Genomic DNA, 16,950 nt, shown 5'->3' on the forward strand with positions numbered 1-16,950 from the left:
CAGCCTGAGGCTATATTAGAAGACACTTGCCCAAGGTGTCATGCAGTGGGACTGCACCCGGGACCATGTGGTTGGTAAGCAAGCTACTTACCACACTGCCACTCCTGCACTAAAGGGTTAAACTAGGGTAGTTTCTATATCGTAGAACCAGAAGTGGTCTCTGATCCATTGATATCAAAAAGGGACAGAGGATACACCCAGGTATCTTTCTCTGCTGGTCTTTTAAACCAGGGCAAGTTTTGTATTATAGAATCAGAGGTGGTTCCAGGTAGAATGGCATCAAAAAGGGACAGAGGATAAACCTGGGTATAAAGGGTCAACATGGGTAGTGAGGATGCGAGGCCTTGTGACTAGGGTGTTGCATCTCATGATCGCAAGATCATGGTTTCGATTCTTGAAGCAGGCAGTGCACTGTGATCTTGAGCAAAATACTTCATTTCACTTTGCTCCAATCCACTCAGCTGTAAATAAGGGATGGACCAGCATCCTGTTTAGGGGTCAGTGTTGTGATCTCCATCATTTATACAGCATGGAATCCAGGTAACTAGCCCTAGGGGTCCTAGGACTTGAGACAGTACTTACTTGAAGTGTTGTATAGGTGACAGTGGTACAGGGTATAGCAGATATGATTGTGGTGGTATTACAGACTGTAGTATACATGGTCGTTGTGGTAGTAGTGGTGGCAGTGTTATTAATACTTATAGTGGTGCTTTTACTCACACACACACACATACATATATATATATACATACATACATACATACATACATACATATATATCATTGCTATTATGCAAAAGTGTCGTAAGTCCAAAATGTTGCTTTTTCAGAAAACGAAAAAATAGTTTCACCATTCCATAGCAAAACCGTTGTAGTACACTTTGACCATTTTTGATATCTTGGCATCCGAAGCAACTGGAGATACAATAGTTTGACCAAAAGAACCGGCTATTGCAAGCAAAAATAAATATTGAAAAGAACGCCTTCGGCCAAATTGGGACATACGACAGTTTAACATAATAGCAATAATATATATATATCAGTATAAGTAATAGTCCTTTCTACTATAGGCCCAAGGCCTGAAATTGGAGGAGAGAGACAGTCGATTACATTGCCCCCCCAGTACTCAACTGGTACTTAATTTATCGATCCTGAAAAGATGAAAAGTGCTAACACTTCTGCCAGCTCGTAGTGTTGGTAATAATGATGATGGTGGTGGTGGAAATGATGATGGAGATGGTGGTGTTGATAGGCATCGCAGTATCTTGTCACTTATATTATGGCATCTGAACCTCAAGGCTATGCCCTGGCACTTGCCACTATCTTTATCTCTCTCTTCCTTTACTCAACCATCTCATTTATACTCTGACCCCCCCTTCCTTGTGAGTATGGCTAGCATTTTGCTACCATCTCCATCCTGCAATCTCCCACTCTCTCTCTCTTTCTCTTATACTTCTCACAGGTTGGGCAGCCGTGTATTTTCGTTGCAGTAGCACACCTGTTTCTGTCTTCATTCCTGATCTCTCTCTCTCTCTCTCTCTCTCCAGCCGGGTAACCTTGTACTTCCTCTACAGCAAGACATCTCTGTCTCACTATAGCCTTTCCATCATCACCTCCAATGCCTCTTCCCCTCTTAAAAGTTTTTTGCCTTACAAGTACTTGGTGACCCTGTCAGTGCAGGGGCCACTTAAAAGCACCCAGTCCACACTGTCAAGTGGTTGGTGTTCAGAAGGGCATCCAGCTGTAAAAACCTTGCCAAAACAGTTCAGGCTTCAGCCTGGCCCGCTTTTGTGATACTGTCCCACCCATGCTAGCATAGAACACAGACATTAAATGATGATGATGATTATATATATATATATATATATATATATATATATATGTATAAAGAAAGAAAAAGAGACCAATGGCAAAGTTAGAAATATATATTATAGATAAATTCTTACAGCTGTTTCAGGGAAAATCCAATGTATCCCTTCATCGGAGATGGTAATAGTAGAAGAATGGATTATTACATCTATAAGAGGAGATTTGTAGTAAGAAGTGAGAGCGATGTGCTGAAGAAAGAACAAAGAAGAAACAGTACTTGTAGTGGAGCTTCATTCCAGCAGTAAACATCCATGTAAAGAATCCTTGTAGGTATTTTCCGGAGATAATCGTAGTTGCAAAGGTGGATATATATCATATTGTATCCAGTGTACTCTGTGCGTTGTTTACTCAAAGGATTCTTTACATGGACGTTTACTGCTGGAATGGAACTATACTCCAAGTCCTTTTTCTTCTTTGTTCTTTCTTCTACGCATCGCTCTCGCTTCTTACTACAACTCTCCTCTTATAGATGTAATAATCGATTCCTCTACTATTACCGTCTCCGATGAAGGGATACATTGGATTTTCCCTGAAACTGCTGTAAGAATTTATCCATAAAATATATTTCTAGCTTTGCCATTGGTGTCCTTATCCTTTTCTCTCTTTATATATACACATGCTAATACACGACCTATGTCATATTCCCCACTCATGTTGATACAACGACAGGGGCAAAACTAGCCGGTATACAGCACTTACTCTGTATTGCCTGTATCTTTGGGTTTGCTTGAATCCAATACCCTTCATAACCTTTATATATATATATATATATATATATATATATATATATACACACACACACATGATAGGGTGCTGAAAAGTTCCTGGCTTTAAGGGTATCATGAAAGGCCTGAGTTCTTTTACAGGGCTTAGAAAAACTGAAGGACTGCTGCTGTAAGTGTGTGAATCTAAGAGGGGAATATGTTGAATAAAATCATAATTAACTGTTCCTCCTGTATTTTCTTTTACCCAAAGCCAGCACCTTTTCAGTACACCCTCATGTGTGTGTGTGTATATATATATATATATATATATATATATATATATATATATATATATATATACACATATCAATATATCAGTATCACTGACAGTGGTGATGATAGTGAAGATGGGTATAGTAATAGGACTTGTAGCTGTGGTGGTGTTGATTAATGGCAGTAGTAGCAGTGGTGGTGGTGGTAGTGCTATTAATAATTATAGAGGTGTTGGTGTTCTTACTCATATACAGGGTGGCCCAAAAGTAGGTTTACAGTTATTCAACTGTATCTTTTGCATTCATATATTGACAGTTTAAATCTTAATTATAAAAAAAAAATATGAAACCATTATTCTATGCTAATTTAGTTAATTTTGTCCAAGCTCCCTTTTCAGTTCATAAAATAGAAATTTAAATTATAAAACGTTTTAAAAGAAATTTAATGTGCCTACGTGATAAGTGTAAACCTACTTTTGGGCCACCCAGTATATATATATATATATATATGTATGTATATATATATATATATATATATATATATATATATATATATATATATATATACACACACACACATATATATATGTATATATATATATATGTATATATATATATATATATATATATATATATATATATATATATGTATCAGTATCACTGGTGATGGTGATGATGCTGGTGGTGATGGTAGATAAAACAACCTCTCTCTGTAAACTGAGACACAAAGAACTCCACAGTCAGGAACTGTGATCTATCTTCACATTCTGCAGTCACCCACCCACCTCGCTTATCCATTTACACCATCAGCACCAACATCATCATTATCATCATCATCATCTTTATTGTAACTGTATCATGAGACACAAGAGGCATCTATGTAGTCACTTGCTCAGCTACCTAGAAATAACAGCCAAATCTCTCACAAATCAAAACATATCATTAAAAAAAAAAAGGGCACATTAAGTACACTAGATACACTATGCCTGAATAACAGATGAGATGATGACACTTGGAATGACTTTGATCACTGAACATGAACTAATTGATCAAAGTCCTGATCTAGCAGGACCGACCATGGGCTAAACACAACAGTATATGGTAACACAGTATTGCAAACAGCAAAATTGTTGGATAAAATCACCACCATCATTTGATGCCAACTTTTTCCATGCTTGCATTGGTCAGATGGAATATGTTGAGGCTATTTTTCTATGGCCAGATGCCCTTCTTCCCTTCTCATCGTCCAACTCCTCCTGTTCTCCAAGCAAGGTAATATTTTCTCTATGGACAGACATGCTTTTCAGGGAAGACTGGAAATAAAACGTCGGTGCTTGTATAACGGTGGCACTCACCTACAGCTATCACATGATGTCAAGACAAGAGCATGGCAATACACACATACATGTACTGGTGCCAGATAAGAAGCATCCAGTGCACTCTATGGAGTGGTTGGCGTCAGGAAGGGCATCCAGATGTAGAAACTATGCCAGAACAAACTGTGGAAACTGGCCTGGTCAGCTCCTGTCCAGCTGTCTAATCCAACCCAGCATGGAAAATGGACCCATGACTGCATGGAAGGCGGGCGTTAAACGATGATGATGATGATATATATGCGTGTGTGCGTGTGTGTGTGTGTATATATATATATGAAGGTATGTGGCTTAGGGAATTTGGTTCATGATCATAAGGTCGTGAGTTCAATTCCCAACGACGCGTTATGTCCTTGAGAAAGACACTTTATTTTCACGTTGCTCCAGTCCACTCAGCTGGCAAAAAAAATGAGTTGCACCTGTAATTCAAAGGGCCAGCCTTGTCACATTCTGTATCACACTAAATCTCCCTGAGAACTATGTTAAGGGTACACATACCTGTGGAGTACTCAGCCACTTGCACATTAATTTCACAAGTAGGCTGTTCCAGTGATTGGATCAACAGGAACACATGTCATCATAACTGATGGAGTGCCAGTTTTATATATATACATGAATAAATATATATATATATATATATATATATATATATATATATATATATATATATATATATGTATATATGTATATATACACACACACACACATAAGCACACATACATATGTAGTTCAAAAGGAAAGGAAATACAAAGACAGGATGAAAGAACAACAAAGAAGGAGTATTAAGGGTGATGCTTAGAAAAAAATGGAAGAAGCCTTTAATGTTTTGAGCCTCTGATCTTCTTTAGAACAGAAAGATGGGGAGAGAGAAAAGATGGAGATAAAAAAAAAACAAGTCTGAGTTAAATGGTCAAGGCATGCTGGACAGGCTTCTTTAAGTTTCCATCTACCAAACCCACTCACAAAACTTTGGTCAGCCTGGAAACTATATGAGGAGACATTGCCCAGGGTGTCATACTGTGGGATTGAACCTGGAATCATATGGTAGTCTCATATGTCACCATGGCAATGAACATTCTATTGTCAGAGTTCCATATTTAATTGTGCGTATTTATTACTCATTTATTATTTGTTTTATATATATATATAAATATATATATATATATATATATATATATGTAATTCAGTTGTCACTAATTGTGACTGAGGCTGCTGGGTAGAACCTATATTGCTAGAAATAACAGTTAAAAGACCCTTACAGCCGCTAGAAAGCACATTTGCATATGCTGACAGGGGAGATAAACTAAGGGTTTTTTTAAAAACTTATTTCTATCAATATTGGCACCGCAATTAGTGACAAGCCTTCATTATTTTGTGTGTGTATGTGTGTGTCGCTCTGTTTTATATTTGATTTTAACTGATAAAACTGGGGTGCAATTTATCTACTGGGCAAAGCTGATATTAAGGTACAATATGAAGGAAAAATATCTCATATCAAAACTTGGCACTAAATTAGAGGTGCGACTTATAATACATGAACAGAAAGAGTATATGTTTGTGTGTGAGTATGTGTGTGTGGATACTGTAATTATCCATGTATAAGTCAGATTATTTCATATTTGATTTTAACTGAAAGAATGGGAATGTGACTTATATATGGGGCAAAGCTAAAACTATGAAGGGGAAATTTTTTGCACCATGATTTAACATTAAATTAGGGGTCTGACTTACAAGTAAATACACAGTAATTATGAATAGCTACCACACCACGCAATAAACTATGATGGGGTAGTAGTGAAATTATCTACACACAGACACTGACTGACCTACCACAGATACTCCATCTACCTGTCATACCGTACCAGTCACTGGACTCTTGTCAATAGAGAGGCTCCCTAAGAGAGAACTGTGCTGTAGACAGGCTGTCTACTAAACTGATAATAAGAACACACACACACACACAAAATACTTACCGTAGTCTTCTGTGTGATTAAAAACTGTCTGACTTCGATGCTCCATCTTACCGGTGGCACCAGCTCCAGTGTAAATGATGAGGCATCGATTCGTAGACAATTCCCACAGCCGGACCAAGGAATCTTTACCACTTGACAAGATATACTGAAACATACAAGACAGCAATAACAAGTCTTTGATTAAGAATGTGTGTGAGTGTATGTAGCATGGCCGTGTGGTTAAGAAGGTCAGTTTGCATCCATGTGGTTTCAAGTTCAGTCCCATTCCAATGCCTTGTGACTGAATTTGGTAGACAGAAATTGTGTCAAACCCATGGTGTGTGTATATATATATATATATATATATATATATATATATATTTATATAAGGGCATTACTATACAATAATGCCTCACGCTATGAGGGACTCCAAGGTCAGACGACCATAAAAAGCACATTTTTACCGAACGCAAGGAAATGCAACTCTCAAAGCCAACCCCTTAAAAATGTGCTTTTTATGGTAGTCTGACCTTGGAGTCCCTCATAGCGTGAGGCATTATTGTATAGTAATGCCCTTATATAAATATAAATATATATTTCGGGAATAAATGATGGATTTTTCCCTTATGAGGTTTTTTCACGCTAGCTACTTGATAAATTCTTGTTAAAGAATTTGTCCTATTATTGAATTTAAATATATATATATATATATATATATATATATATATATATATATATATATATATATATATATGTATATATATATAGATATATATATATATAGATATATATATATACCACTCCGTGTGTGTGTGTGTGTGTGTATGCTCTCCCAGCACTGTCATTTGACAACTGGTGTTAGTTTCCTTACATTCTTACAACTGACATGGAGTTAAGAATCTAGATATTTCAGCACAAGTGCTTCACATCGCAAACACAGAACACAAAATGGACGGCTTTGTCAAGCAGCAAATCAACAAAGACACCAGCAGACAGGAACCACTCTTTGCACAGGTAAAAAGACAGACGCTTGCCTGGTACAGTCCTGTATCCTGTCATACTCCCAGTTAAAAAAAACCCATCTTGTTAAGGTGAAAGAAAACGAGGCAGACAGAGAAAACCCGGGGTCTGACCAGATCAAGGACTGGAAAGGTCACAACACAGCGAACTCCCTATGCATGACAGAGAAAAGAGATCAGTGGTGAAGGCTGACTGCAGAAGCATCTAGAGTGACACCCCAATGACTGACTGCACCAATTAAGGGAACTTGATAATGTTACATATACATATATTCTTTCTTCATAATGAAGATGGAGAAAGTTAAAGCATAGCAATTTAGCTATCCTCTGTTTTGTTCAAAACTCACAACCCCTTCCGAGGCTTCCTTGAAATTTCTGGAGAGGCTCAATATAGAGTTTACTAAAGGGAGATAACTGTTGGGTGCTATGAAAACGGATTTTGCTCAAAATTTTTAATGTGGCTTATAGTGACTGTAAGTAAAGGGAGAAAATTACTTGCCGACGTTCTCAGAGGCTTAAACAACGTAATTATTCGTGCATTCACTTAACATCCATTTTGCCACACTAGCATGGGTTGGACGGATACGTATTCGAGGTAACATTTTACGTCTACCCCTCAATTGCATTCACACACACATAGATATATATATAACGTTTATTCTTAACTCGGTTTAGTTATCGGACTGCGACCATACTGGGGCATCACCTTGAAGGGTTTTAGTCATACAGATCAACCCTTGCACTTGTGTGTTTTGTTGGAAGTCTGGGACTTATTCTACAGTTCTCTTTTGCCCAATCGGTAAATTACGGGGATGTAAACAAACAAACACTTGTTATCAAACAGCGAGTATGCATGATAAACGCAAATACAAAGACACACACAAGATGCATTTCCACCCAATTTCTGTCTACCAAATTCACTCACAGGGCATCAGTTGGTTGTTTGGGACTATAGTTGAAGATATTTGTCCAAGATGCCATGCAGTGGGATCGAACCTGAAATCACGTCGTTGCAAAGTGAGCTTCTTAACCACACAGCCATGGCTGCGCATATATATACAGACTATACTTATAAACGTATGTTTGTCTATCTATGTTTGTCTATGTTGTATGTAGGAAATATAGAGACTGGTAATAAAGAGAGAGGGATAGACGGAGAAACGGGGAGAGGGGAGGAGGGAAAAAGGAAGACAGGAGAGAGGGGAGAAAGGGGAGAGATGTGAGGAGAGGGGAGAAAGGAGGGAAGGGAGAAGAGAGGGGAAGGAAGAAAAGGGGAGGGAGAAGGGGAGAAGAGAGGGGGAAGTGGAGAGAGAGGCGGAAAAGAGAGAGGGGAGACAAGGGGTGAGAGAGGGGAGACAAAGAGAGAGAGAGAGATATGGAAATGAAAGGAGGAGAATGAATCATCATACCTTAGAATTCCTGGAGAACACAGCCGAACAGACTTCCTGCCCCTCATGGGCATGTTTGAATGTGTTGATGCATTTATTACTGACACCATCCCACAGTTTGAGGTCCCCATCTTTAGAACTGGTCACATACAGGTGAGCGTTGGGACTCCATCTCACCTGAAAGAAATTGAGGAAAAATAGTGAAGAACAGCAACAAATACAGAAATACAAGGATAAAACAATACGTCTGTATTATACGCATGTGTGTGTGTATGGAGGGGGAACAGAACTGTGGGGTCCACTAGAAACCCCAAAACAACTGAGTGAAAGGGAAGGTGAATTCATGAGTTAGGGCTGAGTGGTGTAGCAAGAAGACAATGTAGCCATGTCATCACACTTGTCATCATATAAAAGACAGATGCATATGCACAGACAGCTCAAAAATAAATAGACACCCTTCCAGTATAGTTTTTTCCTGTATTTCTTTTGTTTCAGTCATGTGACTGCAGCCATGCTGGAGCACTGCCTTTAGTCAAGTAAATCGACACCAGGACTTATTCACTTATTCTTTGTAAGTACTAGGTTTACAAAGAATAAGTGAATAAGTCCTGGTGTCGATTTACTTGACTAAAGGCATCGGCCATGTTTGGATGATGCTTGGTTCTATATATATATGCATATGTTTATGTGTCTGTGTTTCTCCCCCTACCATCACTTGACAACCGATATTGGTGTGTTTATGTCCCCATAACTTAGCAGTTCAGCAAAAGAAACCGATAGTATGCATATATATATAGAACCAAGCATCATCCAAACATGGCCGATGCCAGTGCCTCCTGACTGGCTCCCGTGCTGGTGGCACATAAAAAGCACCATCCAAATGCGATCGATGCCAGTTTTCCCTGGCTGACTCCTGTGCCGGTGGCACGTAAAAAGCACCCACTATACTCTCAGAGTAGTTGGTGTTAGCAAGGGCATCCAACTGTAGAAACCTTGCCAGATCAGATTGGAGCCTGGTGCAGCCTTCTGACTTTCCAGACCTCAGTCAAACTGTCCAACCCATGCCAGCATGGAAAACGGACGTTAAATGATAATGATGATGAGATATATAATATATATATATATATATATACACACACACACACACACATATATATGATGGGCTTCTTTCAGTTTCCGTCTACCAAATCCACTCACAAGGCTTTGGTCAGCCTGAGGCTATAGCAGAAGACACTTGTTCAGGGTGCCACACAGTGGAACTGAACCCAGAACCATGGGGTTGGTAAGCAAACTACTTACCACACAGCCACTCCTGTGCCTATACGCTATTCATTGTGAAGGTGCGTAGCTTAGTGGTTAGGGTGTTCAGACCACAAGCATAAGGTCCCGAGTTCGATTCCTGGTGGAGCATTGTGCCATCTACATATCTGAGTGTGTGCGCGTGTGTGAATGTTTAGATGGGTCTGGATCTCTATGAGTGTCTGGTTGTGTGTGAGTGTGTGTGTGTATGTAGTTGTGTAAATGTAATATGTCTGTGTGATGTGTGGGCATCTGTGGGTGAACATGTTGGAGCTTGTCTGGATACGTCTATCTGATTCTATACACGTGTGGTGTCTGTGTGTGTGTGTGTGTGTGTGTGTGTGTAAATAGACACTTCTCATTATACAGTTTTATCTGTACACACACTACTTGTTGTGAAGAGGTTTGGTTTAATGGTTAGGGTATTCAGGTTACGATTGTAAGGGCATGAGTTCAATTCCACTCAGCTAGCCTTGTCCACCCAGCCTTGTCACATTTTGTGTCACACTGAATCTTCCTGAGAACTACATTAATGGTACACGTCTGTGGAGTACTCAGCCACTTGCATGATAATTTCATGAGCAGGCTGTTCTGTTGATTAGATCAACTGGAACCTTTGTAACTGACTGAGAGCCAGGCCCCTACTCGTTAGTATGATGTCCAAATGAGGGAAATCATTACAAACTGTATAAAGCATGTCTAAATGCTAGATTAAGGATTTAAATTATTTAACCCTTTAGCATTGCGGCTGAGTTCCTTTTGAGTGTTGTGCCTCATGGAGGCAATGACTGAGACCTTTGACATTATGGCGTGTTTGAGAAGAAGACCCATCAAGCCAAGTAAAATTGGTGTCACTCAAATGGCACATAAAAGCACCCTTTATACTTTCAGAGTGGTTGGCGTTAGGAAGGGCATCCAGCTGTAGAAAACTGTGCCAAATCAGACTGGAGTCTGGTGCAGCCTTCCAGCTTACCAGCCCTGGTCAAACCGTCCAACCCATGCCAGCATGGACAACGGATGTTAAATGATGATGATGATGATGATGATGATTACTCTGTCAAATGTAATACTTATTTATTCACATTGTTTTGGATTAATCATGCAATTATCTTGTAGATTTGAGATTTCAATGATGTGACTGTTTAATTTTAGTATGACATTGTAGAGTACGTGTGAGAGGCTGGATCTGGTAACTTTGAACATAAAACAGGTAGAATATTTGAACTGGATATGGCCAGTTTAAATGTTAAAGGGTTAAACCTGTTAGCATTTAGATTACCCTGACAAATGTAATGCTTATTTATTCATATTGTTTAGAATTTACACACACACACAATATAAACAGTTGCAGATATATTAAATACTGTACAACACAATTTATTAAAATTTACCTCGGTTTCTACAGGATGTTCAAAAACTCTCTCTGCAGTAAGTATTTTATTGCAAAATATTTATAGCATAGAATAAGACTACAAAAGAATATATTAGACTTTACAAGACTTTAAAAAACTTTATAAGGGGTTTTGAGATTGTCATGCTTTGTTTTCAATACATAAAATTTAATTTCTTTTTTACTGCCATGTGAGCACTTCCTAGGTTGATTTCACTGTGGAGAGACCTTTTTGAACACCCTGTAGAAGACGTCATAATTACTTATTGGCAAATGAGACCAGCACTCAAATTACTGCCAAATATAATACGTATTTATATTCACATTGTTTTCAATTAATACTGCCTTATCTCATAGCTTCGAGGGCTTGACAATATAACTTTATTTTCAATAATGACAGTGTAGGGTAGGTGTGAGAGATCGGATCTGACTGGTTTTAACATAAAACAGGTAGAACACTTGGTCAGGATTAAACGCATCAAATTACATCATTTTGTTTCCAGAAACAAATCTTCCAAAAATGATGTCTATTTACCTTTGAGATGTCTGTGTATATCATGAGAGTGAGTGTGTGTGTGTGTGTGTGTGTGTGTGTGTGCATTTGTTTGTTAGTTTTTACAAAAGTGTGGGCAGCACCCATGACTCCTGCTAAAGAAGCTCTGAGGTTGATAACGGGGGTGCAGGGAGGAGTCAGAAGCCAAGACTCATTGTTTGCTGTTAATCCCCTCCTGGGTCTGTCTGTGACCATGAGTGAGGTCTACGAGTCTAATAAAGCACCCTCTTCACAGTGTTACTTATGAGGTCTGAACCCCTGCTGTAAATAAGACACATTATGATAGAAGAGATAGGGGTCACAACACCGATATAGGTGAGTCAATAATGTATATTAGTGGTAGAATAGAGAACTGGTGTGGGTTCTGGGGTACTGTAGTATTGGTGGTGGTACTGTAGTAGTATGTTTTTAACACAGCATACCTATAAGAGATGATGTCTCAGGATAAATGCTATAGTAACTGATCTATGGTAAGTGCATGGCTCAGTGGTTAGAAAGTCATGCTTAAAATTGTGAGGTAGTGAGTTCAATCCCTGGATCAGACTGTGTGTTGTGGTCTTGAGCAAGACACTTTATTTCACGTTGCTCCAGTTCACTCAGCTGTAGAAATGAGTTGCGACATCACTGGTGCCAAGCTGTATCGGCCCCTTTGCCTTTCCCTTGGATGACATCAGTGGTATGGAGAGGGGAGGCTGGTATGCATGGGCGACTGCTGGCCTTCCACAAAACCACCATACCCAGACTGGTGCCTTGGAGGGGAACTTTCTAGGTGCAGTCTCATGGTCACTCATTACCAAAGAGGATCTTTTTATCTTAACTGGTCAATCAACAGTGTGTATACATTGAGTATGATACATAGGTAGCTATTGTAGTAGTGAATGTGATACTATAATGGAAATGGTTGGAGTACTGTTGTTGTGGTAATAGTACTGTAGTGGTGTTGACAGGGTATTGTAGTAGTGAGGGTGGGGAACTTTAGTGGTGGTAGTGAGGTGCAGTAGTAGTGTGGTTGTAATAGTAGTAGTAGCTGGCATTGATGTAAAGTGAAGGTAACACAAAAAACAAACAAACACATAAAACACCTCATATAAAAACTCCCCACCCCCCATCGTTACTCAGAGGATTATGTTACGTAGATGTTTACCGATGTTACTGGTCCAACATGTTGGTCAGCTGGATTGCCTGAGACGAAACACTGGAATGTATTGACATCATACAGTCGTACTGTAGGAAGATGAGAAGAGAACTTCGACAGGTGAGTTAATTAATTTACTCCAAAGGTAATAACAATAACAACAGGTAAGGATGAATGTAAGTAAACTGATTTAATGAGTGTGTGTGCATATGCGTGTTTGTGTGTGTAACAGAAAGCATGTGTGTGTGTGTGTATGTGTGTGTATGTGCGTGTTTATGTGTAACAGATAGCATGTGTGTGTGTATGTGTGTTTGTGTAACAGATAGCATGTGTGTGTGTATGTGTTTGTGTGTGCAATAGATAGTATGTGTGTGTGAGTGTGGGTAAACAGACTGAGAGTGTGGGTGAGTATATATAAAAGTGAGTTTGTGTATGTATGTAATAGTGATTGTGTGTGCATGTGTGTTTAATATACAGTGTATATGTATGTGTGTGAGTAAGAGACAGTGAAAGTGTGTGTGTGTTTGACAGTGGTACTGTGTATGTAATAGATAGAGATTGCACTCATTATGCATGTTGCATGTATAACATACGGTGGTTGTGTGTGCGTGTATGCATGCGTGTGTGCATACGTATAAAGGAATTTCTAAGACGATATAAAAAGAACTGAATGAAGAGGAGAGAGAGAGAGAGAGAGTTGAGTATTAGTGAAGAAGTGAGTTGTGTCTTAGGGAAGCAGAAAATGAGGAGAGTGTGAGTGGAAGTCAGATGCAAATGAGATGAAGAATACACAGGGTGGCACAAAAGTAGGTTTACAGTTCTTCAACTATCTCTTTCACATTCATATATTAACAGTTTAGATCTTAATTATAAAAAAAATATGAAACCATTATTCTATGCTAATTTAGTTAATTTTGTCAAGCTCTCTTTTCAGTTTGTAAGATAGAAATTTAAATGTAATAAAGTGTGTTAAAAGAAATTTAAAATGTCTACGTGATAACTGTGAACCTATTTTTGGGCCACCCTGTATTTTACGAAAGAATATTTTCTGACATCCCCACAAACACTGCCATCATCACCAACCCACAGTAGTGAATGAGGTGTGAGGAAGGTCAGACAGGTTTACAAATTCATACAATGTCCATCTTCTGGATGAATCGTATACCACAAAGATTAAAAGTTACTTACGCACAGGATGTTGTGTTCCAACCAATATATACTCTCCAGACGGGTGGAATGACAAACATCGAACTGGGGCTGATTCCTGCATGTAGAGGAAAGAGAGAGAGAGAGAGTTAGAGACACATGATTACTAAGAGAGAAAGAGAGAGAGTTAGACATAGACATGATTACTAAGAGAGAAAGAGAGAGACAGGCATACAGTGAAGAGAAAATGCAAAAGATGCATTTATCGACCTCCACATCTCATTGTTATTGTTTGAACGCCCACTTTATACTACTCGCATGGGTTGGCCAGAGTTTATCAAAGCTAATTTTCCACAGCCAGATGCCCTTTTTGTGGACAATCTTTACTTATTTCCAAACAAGATGGTATTTCCCCTTTATTTGGGCATCTTTTCACAGGAGACTGCAAACAAACAACACTGTTTGTAATAACATCATTGAGCAACAGAATCAGTGGTGTAATTAGAACGATGAATCTCCCTTACTTCGTGGGTGACTATGTTACCAACTACACCCCATACAGAGTGAGATGCTGTACTTTATTTTGGCTATTTTAACTGCTATCAACACCCCATGAAGGCATGTTGTTTCGTAGTTAGGGTATTGTACCCATGATCTTGTGATTGCAATTTCAATTCCTGGAGCAGGCAATGCATTGCGTCCTTGAGCAAGACATTTCATTTCATATTGCTCCAATCCACTCAACCTGTAAATGAGTAACTTTGTGACAGAGTGGCCTCTTGTTGTGATCTCAGTTGTCTAAACGCCATGGAAATTGGGAAACTGACTCCTTGAGTTGTAGGGAGCCAAGAGAGACTTCACTTCACTTTTACTGTCATTATCACACAACATATTTGATTGGTCAATTAGCACTGGGAGCATAGGTTATTCAACGAATTTTTATCACATCATGGTGTCCCATCTTGGTTTTATGTTTGCCAGTGGGAATTAAATGGATGATAGACGAATAATCCTGTACCGATAAAATAGAAAATATTTATGACTTGGTTTGAAATCTCGCTAAGACTGACTCTGCTGTTCATTCTTTTATCTGGTTGTCCAACATGCAAGAAACAGCAGTCAAATCTCCTTCCAAAATAACACTTCCCCATCTCAGAAAGAGAAGGACATATTAGATAATATAGTTGTAGATATACACTTTGTCTGCCTGAAATAATGAAGGGTTGGTCATGGCTGGATTGCTTTTGAGAGTAGGTTTACTTTCAATCAAGTCTGAACCAAGACCAACAACAACAAATTGCAGCCACCACCAACACCATCATTCACAATAACTAGGAGCTGCTGCTGCCACCACCAACATTAATAGCAGCAACAACAGTAACTATTATCATCACCATCATCATTAACAACAACAACAAGCCATCACCACCATCACCATTATTAACAACAACAGCAACAACAAACTCACCTGGATACTCTTGTAAGCTTTTTTCACTGAGGGTTTCGAAAATTCAAAGAATTTCACACTGAAATCTTTGCTGCCAGAGACGAGGATCTGATGGAATGGATGAAAGTCAAGGGACGTCACTTCCTGGAATGGAAACATCAATAGTTCAAGTTTAATGAGAGGTACCAACCCCTTGGTGGACTGGTCAACATGGACACGCATTATCAGAACATATCCAGTTATATACAGTCTATAGAGACACACTACACTACAGCATGTACTGTCTATATAGACACCCTGAACCTAAACATGTACTGTCTATAGAGACACACTACATGTAGAGTGTAGACATGTTATGCTACAACATGTACAGCTGTATTTGAATGTGCACTACTGGGTCCTCCAACACAGTTGACCTACACACAAAGCTTCAGTTCTATATGATAGCATAGTTCTACCAGCAGTTCTTTGTGTCAATGAGATATGGAAGAGCACAGTGAAAAATGATAGAAAGCCAAATACGTTCCACCAAAGATGCCTGAGAAGGTTTCTGCGAATGTACAAACAAGACCACATAACCAGACGGGTAGAATGACAAACATTGAATTGGGGCTGATTCCTGCATGTAGAGGAAAGAAAGAGAGAGAGAGAGAGAGAGTTAGAGATAGACATGATTACTAAGAGAGAAAGAGAGAGAGTTTGAGATAGACATGATTACTAAGAGAGAAAGAGACAGGCATACAGTGAAGAGAAAATGCAAAATATGCATTTATCGACTTCCACATCTCATTGTTATTGTTTGAACGCTCACTTTACAATGCTCGTATGGGTTGGCCAGAGTTTATCAAAGCTAATTTTCCACAGCCAGATGCCCTTTTTGTAGACAACCTTTACTTTTTCCAAACAAGATGGTATTTCCCCTTTATTTGGGCATCTTTTCACAAAAGATTGCAAACAAACAACACTGTTTGTAATAACATCATTGTCGTCATCATCATTTAACGTCCACCTTCCATCGCTGGCATGGTTTGACAGGAGCCGGCCAGGCAGAAGCCTGCGCTTGACTTCTGTGTCTGTTTGTGCAGGGTTTCTTTGACTGGATGCCCTTCCTAACACCAACCACCCAGCAGAGTGGACAACACTGTAATATTTGTAAATTACTATTTTTAAATCTCACAACGTGAGATATTCAGCAACAGTACTTTGTAGTAAAAATTGTTTGCCAACATAACATGGCAGTCCTAAACCAGATCTGCCATGTTATCTTTACTACACTGTAATATTTATTTACTGTCAGTAAATATCAAGACAAGGAGACAGAAACACACACACACACACACACACACACACACACATGGGGAAGCCATATATCTCCTTTATAGCAAGACACCTATTCAAACGAGA

General features: G+C 39.0%; 1 protein-coding gene across 5 annotated transcripts in view; it reads right to left on the bottom strand.

Annotated features, from left to right (window-relative positions):
- Positions 1-16,950, bottom strand: part of LOC106882355 (cleavage stimulation factor subunit 1) — a 60,648-nt gene that overhangs the window by 7,996 nt on the left and 35,702 nt on the right. For all 5 annotated transcript variants that reach the window (XM_014933009.3, XM_014933008.3, XM_052977016.2 and 2 more), the window contains 5 exons: positions 15,568-15,690; positions 14,142-14,217; positions 12,963-13,042; positions 8,598-8,753; positions 6,191-6,335 (listed from right to left, as the gene is read on the bottom strand). In XM_014933009.3, coding sequence (XP_014788495.1) covers positions 6,191-6,335; positions 8,598-8,753; positions 12,963-13,042; positions 14,142-14,217; positions 15,568-15,690 — 580 coding nt within the window. The remainder of the gene's footprint in view (positions 1-6,190; positions 6,336-8,597; positions 8,754-12,962; positions 13,043-14,141; positions 14,218-15,567; positions 15,691-16,950) is intronic.

This window comes from Octopus bimaculoides, chromosome 26, assembly GCF_046866305.1.
Source record: "Octopus bimaculoides isolate indiv1 chromosome 26, ASM4686630v1, whole genome shotgun sequence".
Lineage (NCBI taxonomy): Eukaryota > Metazoa > Mollusca > Cephalopoda > Octopoda > Octopodidae > Octopus > Octopus bimaculoides.